This window comes from Dermacentor albipictus, chromosome 10 (genome assembly GCF_038994185.2).
Source record: "Dermacentor albipictus isolate Rhodes 1998 colony chromosome 10, USDA_Dalb.pri_finalv2, whole genome shotgun sequence".
Lineage (NCBI taxonomy): Eukaryota > Metazoa > Arthropoda > Arachnida > Ixodida > Ixodidae > Dermacentor > Dermacentor albipictus.
The window spans coordinates 66,751,640-66,764,200 of NC_091830.1; the positions used below are offsets into that span (position 1 = coordinate 66,751,640).

A 12,561-nucleotide genomic window follows, 5' to 3' on the forward strand; every position below is an offset into this window, starting at 1 on the left:
CCTTTCTGGTCAAAACGTGGTTCGAGAAAGGAGGCTGCTTTTTGCCGTGGTTGACAAACTGGCGTTTGTGTTCAAATAATAAAGCAATTCATCATTCTTCTGTAGACTGATAGGGTACCGTGTTATTTGGGGACACTGTCCCAATAAGACAAAGAAGTTGTAAATATCCCTCCATATGCAAGTCATTTCATACTTTTTTAAAGTATCCCTGTGAGCCTCCCTATTAGATGCTATATAATGGTACACAGCGTTCGTTCGCACTGTAGAACGCAGCATCTTTGGCGCTGTAGAATGTACGACGGGCATCCTGAAGCTGCATTGGATCCCTTTTTCCTAGTATCTGCTGCTTACACTCGTAATGTGTACGCTGAATGTGTTTATTTGGCACTTGCAGGTGATTTCGTAACTTCTGATTATGCTTCAGTATCCTTAAATTTGTGTATTAAAAACTTATAAACAATTGCCATCAATTGAATTTGAGCTCAGGCCGAAGAAGCTGTTTGAATTTAAGAGTCGAACGCGCAAACAACCGCGTACTGCTTTTTTTTTTTCTGAAAGTTGACCCCCCGTGTAATAAAGAAAACGAGAAGTTGCGCAATAGCTTAGTCGTTAGTGCGTTCGACTCCCAAATTCAAATTGCTTTACTGCAGTGTGCTCAGATTCACTTAGTGGCAGTTATTGTTAAGCTTTGCTTTGCTTCAGGCTGCAGCAATTGCGATGCTGTCGGTGACAAACCTCCTGACAACGAAAAAAAATCATCGTTGGGGGTTATCGAGCACAACAATGGTTGTCGTCAGCGTAGCAGAACGGGCGGACCGACAAAGCCAATACAATTTTGAGCACAACTGCTGTCACCATCATGAACCACCATAAAGCCTTGGTACTTTTATTCAAACAAACGAATAGATTTCTAAAAGTGTCTAACCTTTCGCATACACCGAGAAAAGCAGTCGATGACTTGGGAGAAATGGTAAATACTGCTACATACAAATTGTGTGTTTCTTTTGCACAAGGCGCACGGGCGCCGCGATGAACAAGACGAACAAAATCGACAATCTTTAGGACTCCTCCCAGTAGATGCAGCACGCAAGGCATCTTTCTTGACTTTGCAGTCGTTTTGTTGGTGTGATCACAAAAGGGCCTCTACATTTTTACGATATTGCAACATTTTACACTTAAGCAGGATTGCTCATCTAACTCTTCAAAGAAGGAGAAAATTTGGTTTGGAATACACATTTCCCACGCCCCCCTAAACCTGCACAGAACTGAATGTTGTTAACAGCATTGTTTGTGCCATCAGGAGTTTTGCATTTTTTTTGCCAGATATACTTGACAATTGTTCTTTGAAGCATTGCTTCACAACTGTGTGTGCGGGCAACTTCCATTCGCTCTGCGGGGTTCCATGCTAGATACGCAGCATCGTGGAAGATTGAATACACGACCAATAAGAAGACTAGATCATCGCTGGTATAGGTAATGAAGAATCCCCGTTGCGGTCATCGAGTAATGGATTCAAAAAGAGCTTTAGGGGTAACTAGATACCACATGATGCTTACACGACCAGAAGCACACAGACAAACAATTGGTCTTGTTGCCCACCCCATGCACCCAGAAAACAAGGCAAAGGAGATTTTGTTGGTTTCTTTGGGGATTTTAACATTAGCCGAGGAGCATGACCTTCAAAGCTGAATATATGTGTGGTTTCCGCAGACTCCTCTTTGGCATGTCTAGAAGAAGAAAGAACAGAAAGTATTAGGAACATCAATCAATAGACAAAACTCCTGCCAAGCTTGATACACCTATAAATATTTTATACGATTGATTTTGGCAAAACATTGGCAGAAAGCTTTAGTTCGAGGCGAACACGTCGAAAAAAGGACACAGCGAAAAATAGACAAGGACACGAGAGAGCGACACGCGCTGAGCTGACTTACAACAGTTTATTCATGAAGTCATGAAGGAATGAATATATAGGGTGCTACCATGCGCAATATGTGAATGGCCGGCAAAAATAAAAAATAAAGCCTGGAACATCATTCGCAATGCTGATAATGATAGCCACGTACCTACAGAGCACACAGAATGATTGCCATTCAATCCCTTTCAAGATACGCTATTTCCCGAGATGAAAGTGCAAACAAATAACTGGCGCACAAGCTATCAAACTTCCTAATAAAATCTGCTTCAATGATTTCACGTATCAACTGTGAACTATGTTTACGGAGAAATTTGCTTTTTTTCAAGTAGGGCTTACACCCGTGGTCGCGGCAATAATACCCAGATGGTCCTGTACCCTGTTGCACAAATTGTTATGCTTCTCCCTGAGACGATCATTCATGCACCTTCCTCTCTGTCCCACGTACTTTCTTCCCCAAGAGAGAGGAATCACATACACCACGCCAGTGATGCAGGGCACTAAACACTTCCTGTTTTTTTACAGTAAAATAGCCACTCCTGGCTTGTGAAGTAACGTTGCAAAACATTGATAGTTTTTCGGGAGCGGAATAATTCATCGCAATTCGAGCGCCCTTCCCTATCCTCTTCAGTTTGTGGGACAAATAAAGTTTAAAGGAGAGTACTCCAAGTTTTTTTTTCTCTTTTGCACTGGCGGACGTGATGCTCGATCAGCTTCGCTATGCTTGATTTGCTTAAAAAGCTTTTCCGCGACAGCTGATACTAAAGCCAGACAACAAGCGGTCGACTTGTCCATCAAGACGTTTTGCATACAATGCGGACATGACCTTCTCAAGTTACTCACAAGGCAGACATTAACGATTCCTCTTTTGACTAAAACTGAATCTGGTGACTAGAAACAGAGAAACGGTTTACCAGTCCTTGGTTTGAACGACCACCACAAATGTCTACTGGACACGCACACCCTGAGGTCCAAAAACCTTAAACATGTATTTTCGGGTAGCTCATGAATAAAGTGTCGTATGCCAGCACTGTGAGCGTGTCGCTCTCTCGCGTCTTTGTCTTTCTTGCGCTGTGTCCTTTTTCCACTGAATCACCAGCAATCCCAAGCTTCCACGCTAAAACCTATATCTTCCCATTCAAATGAATGTAAAACACGGAAACACTTTTAAGAATACCAGTGGACTAATTTGACAGGATAGGATAGGATAGGAATAAACTTTATTTGTCCAATTTGACAGAAAATTGTTGCTTTTGAGAGAACAGTTTCTACCAACTGTACTGATCTTAATTTTGATATAAAATGTCGAGGCTGTTACAATATTTACGGAAGATTCGTAGGTAGAAAAAGTGAAAAACGGAACTTATAAACGCTATAGCCTGCACGGAAAACCGATATCGGAATTCGGTAAACGGCATCTGAGAAAGCATCCTTTGCACGGGGATGCTCTCGCGAGTGCATATATGGATTTACATCTCACGCGATTTCATTGCAGCTTTATGACCATTTTGAGTAATTTCTACTCACAAAGTACCATTATACATCAGAGAGGTGTATCACACATGAAATCGTTGCGGTTTAGGCATAATAAGAGGTACCATTTCCAGAATTGCAATTTCGTTGTTTATTGCTAAGTTATAATTTGTAATTTAATAATTGAGGGTTTTGAGATTTCGAAATCTTCAATAGGGTTGCTGAAAAAAAAGTTATGGCACCATCTTGCTTGCTAGAGACTGCTTCCTAAAGTCACTTCAAAAATAATTCTTACTTCAAGCAAGAAATACAATAAAAATTGATACAATGCCAGTAACTTTTTTTTTGTTCCACTCTGTTGAAATAGATCGTAGCTCAAAAATTATTATCTTCTGGTCAGGTGAGATATTCTTTTGGACATAAAATATTTAGGCCAATTTTTTGTAATTTGTTCTTATATATATTTATAAGAAAAATAAACATATTTCTAAAATCACACCTGAAAACAACACAAAGTGCTTATTGCAGCTGTAGCGTGGTTACCTTTCTTGGGGTACATCCTAGTTATCTACGTGAATATTGCAACAAAGTACATTTTGCATAACTAGTTTCCACTAAACTTCTGTACTTCGGCACGCTGTGATATACGCTATCTATTTTAGTATGCAAAGCAAAAGTCTCCATGATATTCTTTCGATATTGCTTCCATTTCTGTTGAGTTTCCGACAGAAATCAAAACACGAATAAAAAACCAATGCTTCAATTTTGAGCTAGTGATGAAGGGAATACTTCCGCCAAATTATGCTCAGCAATAATTTCGTTTCTTCAACACGACGCTCATTCTAACACTTAGGTGCGCTATTTTTCAGGCTGCGACTAATATGCACATATCGAAAACGGGAAGTTACGGTAAGCTTTGCAACTTCTACCACCCAGGAAAAACAGTCGATCATCGTAAGCATTCGCTTTTGTTGCATTTATATCTATTACTTTCTATCATGATGTTTCTACTCGAAATCAACAGTGTTTAGACCATTTACACCATACAAACCTTCCCCGTAACGCACTGCATTCCATCCGGTATGTTAGCTTCCAGGCATATTTTTATTTTAAAGCTCGGTGAATGGCAGCAATCCATTTTGCACTTCTTGGCACTACGCTCAGTCTGAAAAGAAAAACACAGTTCTCTTGATTATTTCTATGCTGCTGACTTCTCTTCAGTAAACACAGTTTCATCGGCTTGTAAAGTATGCTTTGCAAAAAGTCATCCACTAGAAGCACTTTTGACGTACCGGTCTACACCCTCTGCTACAAAAATGCACTCGCTTGGTAGTTTTTACCCCCCTTAAGTGCCCCATAGAGGCTTATAGGAACACATTAACTGCATGGTGAGCGCCGTTTGAACACATCCTTACACTCTTAGTCAATACCGGCATAAAACAACGCATATAACGCGCAGAGTAGATCAAAATTTCGACGCTTGTAAATGGCTCACTCCAAGCGGCCTTGCGGTTCTTGCATACGCGGCCCGCATTTAACGGCCCCATTTGTTGCAGAGAAGGCTTTGGAAATGTCACGAATAACGCTAAATCTTTATGCGGTATTTCAGATCAAATCTATACTGCTTAATAAGCGGCTCAAATATTATGCGGTTCAGGATTATGCAGCCCTACCGGAAATTTTCATGACATCTTTTTTTGGGGCAGGCATTACCCAGATGGGATTTGCGCGAGGTCACATACACATAGCTTAGAGCCATTTTATAGAATTTGTGGAAGACTCGTCACACAGACATCGAAATACACATTGCAAAAACATCGGCAGATTGCGTGACATCCGAACACTGTAGCCACTGTAACGCTTCGCTACGCTGACCGGAAGGATTCGCATAGTCATTTGGAGGTACATTTGTGCTTCTTAGGCTGCCGTCTTATGTCGATTGTTCACCATAGGCGATCGTGTGTGGTATTCACATTTCGTGTAACTGTTGCCCATGCTTATGTGGTAGGTGATAGTAAAAATGTATTTAAAGAAATAGCACTATACGCATTGAATAGCTGTCGTGCGCGGAGGAAAGGCTAAAAGTGGTAAGATAATCAAGCATGGGAGCTGCGCGCAAACAAACTGCTTCGACAGGTGAATATTGTTCTACAATGTTTTGTCTTTATTCGCTATGCTGCGGATTCTTCGCTGCAGTCGCTGTTTAACCGGGAACTTGGCTTTGTCTGAGAAACTTTCAACCTCGTTCAAAAGGTTCAGTGCAGTATGATCCACCGCCAACATACACTGCTGCAAATATAGGTAACTGCACTTACTTCAAGCTTGCGCTGCCTCGAAGTTATACCGACAATATGGCTGCACCATTAGGAGACGTAGAATAAGCGGGATAAATTTTGCCGGCATGTCTGCAAGTTTGCTAAACCGACAAATATTTCCATTCACTTCCGCTGGCCGCAACAAGGAAGCTCCATTCATAAGATTGACAGATATAGCTATCGTGAGTACGAGGAAAATGACCCCGAACGATGCGTTATATGCCGCTCCGTTCTAGCTATTGATTGAGTGTTTATTTTGAAGCAGCAAGGTGCGTCACCATCTCCTTTCGTGAGCCTAACGTAACTGTATTGCAAATATTGGAAGCTTCACCGCTTTGCACACACTAGCTTGTTTTCAATTATTTACCTGCCAGTTTCACGTGAGCGCAGCTACTGTGGCCATACCTGCAGTGCTGTCGATATTAAAGGAAGGAAGGGAGGAAAGAAATCAGGGTATGGTTAAGGAATTTACATTGTCGTCCTGAGTATACCAAGACTGCTACGGATTACGACGGACGCAGTAATGGAGAGCACTGTATTAAGTGTGGCCTCTTGGGGTTAATTACCGCGCACCTCAAGGGAGACACCAGCGTTTTTGCCTTTCTGTCGGAATGTGACAGGGGGCCGAAGCGCTGGAGCCACCAGTATATCGCGGCAACTGTCGTCAACATAACGATTTAGCTGTTGTAAAACGTTTACCGAGCGCTATTTTGCCTGCCTGTCGAAGCTGGTGCCGGCTCCTTTCCTAGCCTTTCAAGTCGATGGCTTCGACGCAGAAGGAACTTGGAATAATGGCGATTTTTTCATTGTCTTGTACTACATTTGCATGGTCAGCGCCACCGCAATGAGCATTTTCTGCTGTCTGGAATGCAAGAAATTCTCCGCGCGCAAAACAAACCGCAGTCATGCACAAACTACTTTTAGTCATGTCCATATATATATATATATATATATATATATATATATATATATATATATATGTGTGTGTGTGTGTGTGTGTGTGTGTGTGTGTGTGTGTGTGTGGGTTTGTGTTCTAGATATGTCAACTGTATTAAAGTGGAGGCGCTGCATTAAGCGGGGACGATGCTATTATGCTGTGCGCCATGCAAAGTAAGGGGTATGGCTCCGGGGTATCAGCCCGCGTCTTGTAAAGTACGTGTCTGTGTCTTTCTTTTGGGCAGGATGGCTTCTGGGGCTTGTCGCCGTACCTCATAGCAGTAAGGCTTATGTGACGTGCGATGAGTTCCGTATGAATTCTTTCCCTTAGATCAGCGGGCATAAATGTCACCTAGTCTCCGCAGAACATTGGCCTTTGGGACCAGCGAAGTCGCATAGCATGAAGCGCGCCTGGGGCGTCGCGTTCATACTTTCGCGCTGTGCCATGAGTGTTGCCGAGCAGAGTTCTTCGTACATGTTCGTGTTCAGTTCACTGATGCGGTCCGTGCTCTTGTTTTCGGCAGGCCTAGTGCAGTTTCGCAGCCGATTCCGATCAGCCGATTTGCTTCGTCGATGTCGGTTCGTATGGAGGCTTGAAGAGGGAGGGTGCAGGTGATTCTGCTTATGACAAAGACCTGGGCAAGTTTCATAATGTCTGTCGCCATCCTTTCCTCTCTGTTACTTGCAATTTCTTAATGAGGCTAGTAACACTACTCACCGACGTTAATGAGATGGACGGCCGCCACTGTCCGTTCTCTCGCGGCTTGCCAGGCTTTGGAAACATGATACTGTTGTCCGATTTTCATGGCGCTGGTACTTGACGTCCCATCCCCCAGACGTCATCGTTGAACAGATACACAAGCTGTCCGATGGCCGTGTCACTGAGATTTCGGATCATAGCATTGGTGACGTGGTTTGGTCCTGGTGCCATGTTCTTCTTGAAAGACTGCGCGTCTGCGTATTATTCCACGAAGATGATGGGGACGTCGAGATATTCGCTGACTTCCACCTATGGTTCTCATTGGGTGTTGTTCTAGGTGCATGAGTCGCACCACTGTAGGTGGTCTTGACTTGTTGGAATAGCTGTCTTTGTCTCTTGGTGCTCTCCTATGAGTCGCCGCATTACATTAGGCATCTATATGCGCGTACTGGCCGGATGCAGCATGCATCGCAATATGGCCTCTCTTCTTTGTGCTCAATGTACGTATGAAGGAGTCACAGAAGTTGCACCAGTTGGTGTTATTGAATGTTCGATCGTAGGTGTATGCTTCTGCCTCCTATTAGTCTATCCGCCACCCTAGTTTTTGGTTGTGGCGCCGTCTTTCGCACTTCTTGCTGACGCTTTACGAGCTTCCTAGAGATGGGCTAGGTGGTTGTTTATAGCGGACCTGTGCTGTGTGGTTTGTATGTCCCAAATGATGGCATTATAATGTTCCTTTAAAAATTAACTCCCTTCTTCTGTCGTTGTCGCTGTCGGAGGGATGTCAGCTGGTGTTATCTATGGTTCTTCCTCTCCGTCAGCGGGGCAGTTTCTAAGAGTAGGTGGACTTTTACCATGTTCATCGCAGTGCATAGAATGCCCCGGTTGCAGCCTAAGTTTTCCTCGAGGTTACTCCAGGTAACACCGTTGTCATCGCTGATAAAGGCAAGATCCGCCCTCGTGTGCAGAGCCACACTGTTGCCCATCCTTGTAGGAACTTTCGGGTGTGTGGGAAGCAGTATCTCGTGGGCGTGAGTAATGTGGAGGAAATTGATTCCCTTGCTCGTACCTCACTTATACCTCCTCTCGGTGTCCCATGGATTGAATTCACCAAAGAAAATAAGTCAGTCCCACTGTGAAAACAGTGTAGATGCGTGGTTCATAGTTGCAAACAAATCGGTGGTGCGTTCGCGACTGTACGCGTGAACCAATGTACATTTTGGCCGTCTTTTCTTGACCCTCCAAATGGTGACTATTTCATGATGTGTTTCCATCCTCGGCGCTACGGTCGCGGTTGCGGCTAAGTCCTTTCATGCCAGGGTCGTTACACCTAGCTGGTTTTGGTCGATGTAAAGGCGGTAAACCACGATTGGTTTCGGTGTTTTGCCGCGTTCTTGTAAGCAAATGATGTTTGGTGGGATTAGCACCACCTTGATATACTGTGTGAGTGTAGCGTTATTGTTATGTAGTGAATGACAGTTCCATATCGAAATATTAAGATTACCTTACTGTCTGGGTGCCCTGCTAGCCATGCTAGGGAGTGCCCGAGGTTGCTTCCTCCGTCACAGCGGTTACGATGTATTTGACATTCGGTTTATTGTCGCCGAAGGTAGGCTGTCACTTGCGGGTCCTCTTAAACCCTTTGTAAAGAGTCATGCACGTACTGTTTGAGCTGTATATGTGTCGCTATATGTTGTTGCAGTTCCTCGGTGACTTGAGTGAACATACCTCCCATTTGATGTGTGAGCTTTGTTTGCAGCTCCGTGAAGAGTGTCGCAGGTGATATTGTTGAATGTGGTGAGGTGTGCAATGGGACACCCGCATATTGGAGTTGTTCTGGGTGTTGTTGCTGCAGCACAGGTGGGACTACAGAAACCACGACAAGCCAGCAATGAGGAAATTCTTGTCGTGAATGCCACGTAGTCCAACCGCGTCCATTATTGAAATGCCTTTAGCAACATAGTGTCTTGCATGTACAAACATTTGCCTTCGTTACATCATGGCTCGAGTGTCATCTGATGTTGAAGCAGTGAAGTATTTTCCGCCACTAACACTTCGCAAGTTGCGATAGCTCTTCGGGCTCGTCAAATTGTTTAGTAGTTTGTGGCGCGGAGCTTTCCCAGTCTTCGGCGACCTTCTTTGCAACACAAGCAGCCAGCCTCCGAAACGTTTCATGTCTTGTGATGCTTCGGCTGCCATCACAACCGCGAAATAAGCCGTTGCAGTTGTAGTGCTTATTATTCATCCATGATTTGATGCTCCATTTGAAATTGTAATGTAAGCGTCAAGAATGTTCCTCGGAGCTGCACTTCAGCAACTTGTTGACTTTGACTTTCTTCACAAAACATTGTTTTATTTCTTGAAGCAAGAAAGTAACTGGAACTGCAACGCATTTTTCCAGAAAGTTCAGGAAGTGATGTTTCGAAACTGGTGTCATCCTGAGAATTCGTTTCAAGTCCATCCGCCATTGCTGCATATGTAAATGCAAGTACGTGGCTGCACGTGTAAATTGTAACATGAGTGCTAAGGTAATTAATTAAAAACGTAAATATTTATGTTTGTTAATTAGGCTGATTATGTATTTCATTTTTTGTGCAAGTAATCTGCGCGTCTTCAAGTAGACCAGCTCATGAACTAGAATTGTGCTACCTGCCACAGGCAGCCTTTGAAATTTTGAAAGTGTTCACTGAAACACCCAGTATATTGCTTTTTTATTATTTGCTTAGATTGTGGTGCCTATACTCCTCCACGAACGTAGTGCGACATAAACCTAAATAAAAGCAGCGCCCAATACATGTCGCGGTCGCGCGCTCACTACCCATTTAAAGATTTGAAGCAAGTACGAGCTTGAATCATTTGAGCAGTTGCACCACTGTGTTAGTGACAGATGGTGTATGAGGGAACAACGCAAAACCTGCTATCTATTCGACTTTTTCCAGCCTAATGGCAGAGGGTCGACCGATCACGTATACCTGGTTCTTGGAAAAAAAAAACAATCTTCTCCATACCGGGTAAACAATCCGTAAGGTATTACACACCATATCTCGCAAAATCGCAAAGCAGATGAGACTTGTCATGCCATGCAAATAAAAAACATATCGTACTTTTTCTTACTTTCACATACAGGCTGCTGGAATAGTTCTTACATATAAATAAGAACCAATAAATGTGTTGATATGCAATGTAACAAGATCACTGCAGACTGCCGGTATTTCTGCTAAGCATGTGGCAGTACGAATTATCAAAGATTTCAAGTGCATGATGGATATCAGTTTTCTATCGGAGGCGACAATGCAAGCGTCATGACAATTGATTACGTGCCCAGTACACACACCATGCTCTGCGACTACACTATACAGCACATTATTGTATTTCGTGCGATTATGTTTTAATTATTTCCATTTGTATACTGCTTAAAGTAGTGTGTGGTTTCAATCTCTTTGATATTCTTTATGTCGCAGTCTGATTTTATTCTGAGAGCAATTATATTGTCACGGGGATTCACGAGTACACGGGGAATAGACGAAACCGTATATTACAATCTTTACATGCTACTGCTAGCCCAGAATGGCTGACAGTATGTCACGTGGCATGTCCCATCGTATTTCTTTTCGCTGAGCGAAGCGGTCCTTTAATGGTATGCTAATATGCGATGCCTTGTAACAATGAGAATTTCTTTTTTTTTACCTAGTGAAATGGCTCAACCCAATCTGGGGGGATCAGCCATAAATCAGTGAAGGAACTGCTAGAATCCTTTTTTGAATAAATTAAGGTGAAATGAAATAAGTATCTTGCAAATGTCATTGAAACTGTAGTTTTTCAGGTATGAATGATCAATTACCTAAATGTTTTGTGAATTTTGTGCACCATATCAGAATTTTGAAAAATTCTAACATGGAGTTCGTTTTGTCTCGCACGGAAAGATGCAGAGGGCTCCAAAAACGTTCTTGTAGCCGTGTATTGTAGCCCCTAAGGAAAGAGTTACAAGAAGAGTCAAATTCAAGCCAAGCTTCTGGAAGGGTTCTTCCAAAAATCTTTTCAGTTGAATTCTGGAACGGCGGCGTGTCAAAAAGGAGTGTTCCAGAGGTTCTCTCTCATCGCATAAAGGGGACGAAGGCGATAAAGCCACACCAGACCTGTGGAGGTAAAAGTCCTGTCGGGGGATTTGGTACCATAGTCTTATAATAGTTACTTCAATTTTTCTAAAGGGGCACCACTTGTTGTTTCAAGGAAAACAGAGATGCAGGAAATCAGATGTTGCCAATGATTGTAGGAATTGCAGTAGCATATTTTCTTAATCGCACCGAAGTGATGAAAGCTAACGAAGGTAAAATGACGATTATAGGACCATTATGGGATGCTATTGCGAGTGTATCTGCATATTCGTTTCAGTATAGGCCTTTGTGACCTGGCCACCCACACTAAACGAACGATGCGTAAGTGTCTTGGGGGAAAAGAATAGGAAGTTTTTAACGAGTCCGATAATTTGGTTTTCGTTAGTGAAGAACAAACAGACAGGCAATCAGTTAAGATTATGGCTGACGACAGAGATGGTGGTAATGCTAAGACAAGTGCAAATTATTCCGCCTGCAAGATAGGCATGAAGTGAGGTAGCCGAATTGAAAAACACCAGTTTAGATGTGGTCATATGATGCGCACACCTGCCTTTTTCTCACAGACGGAAGCATCAGTTCCTATAACGGTTTTTGTATTCAGGTGTGCAAGATCGTCTTCCAGAATACTATACAGATGTTAATAGAGAAGTTTTTAGCACCATTTGTAAAAAAATATTAAATTCAATTTTGCATCTGGAACCGAGGAATTTAGTAAGACCCCCTGGAATAGGTGAACGTTTAATTGTTCCAGTAGTTTCTGAGCGAAAACAACTTGAGGAAAACGTGTGCGATACCACTGATATTTAACAAAAAGAGGCCGGTTCATTAGCGAAAACATATTGTGATCTCTGTAGTCATGGATGTATCTTTAAAAAAGTTTGTACTGTTAGGATATGAAATCGCATGTGAAGAGAAGACAGGCGTGCTTCTTAATATGTTTAGTGACAAATTTATGAGGCCCAAGATTTAAACTTCACGCCTCTCGTTCCATTGGAATCAGAGGCCGAATTCTGTGTGCACGTCCACCAGAAAAAAACGCAGCCAAATTCTATTATCAGGCAGACGTAGATGCACAAGACCATAATGAGAACATGCCAACAGAACCCT

At 42.8% G+C, this 12,561-nt stretch overlaps 1 protein-coding gene across 6 annotated transcripts in view; it reads right to left on the bottom strand.

The window, feature by feature from the left end:
- Window positions 1-870: 870 nt before the first annotated feature.
- Window positions 871-12,561, bottom strand: part of LOC135898554 (venom metalloproteinase antarease-like TserMP_B) — a 37,304-nt gene continuing 25,613 nt past the window's right edge. For all 6 annotated transcript variants that reach the window (XM_070527180.1, XM_065427583.1, XM_065427574.1 and 3 more), the window contains 2 exons: window positions 4,440-4,553; window positions 871-1,727 (listed from right to left, as the gene is read on the bottom strand). In XM_070527180.1, coding sequence (XP_070383281.1) covers window positions 1,680-1,727; window positions 4,440-4,553 — 162 coding nt within the window. In that variant the 3' untranslated portion in view covers window positions 871-1,679. The remainder of the gene's footprint in view (window positions 1,728-4,439; window positions 4,554-12,561) is intronic.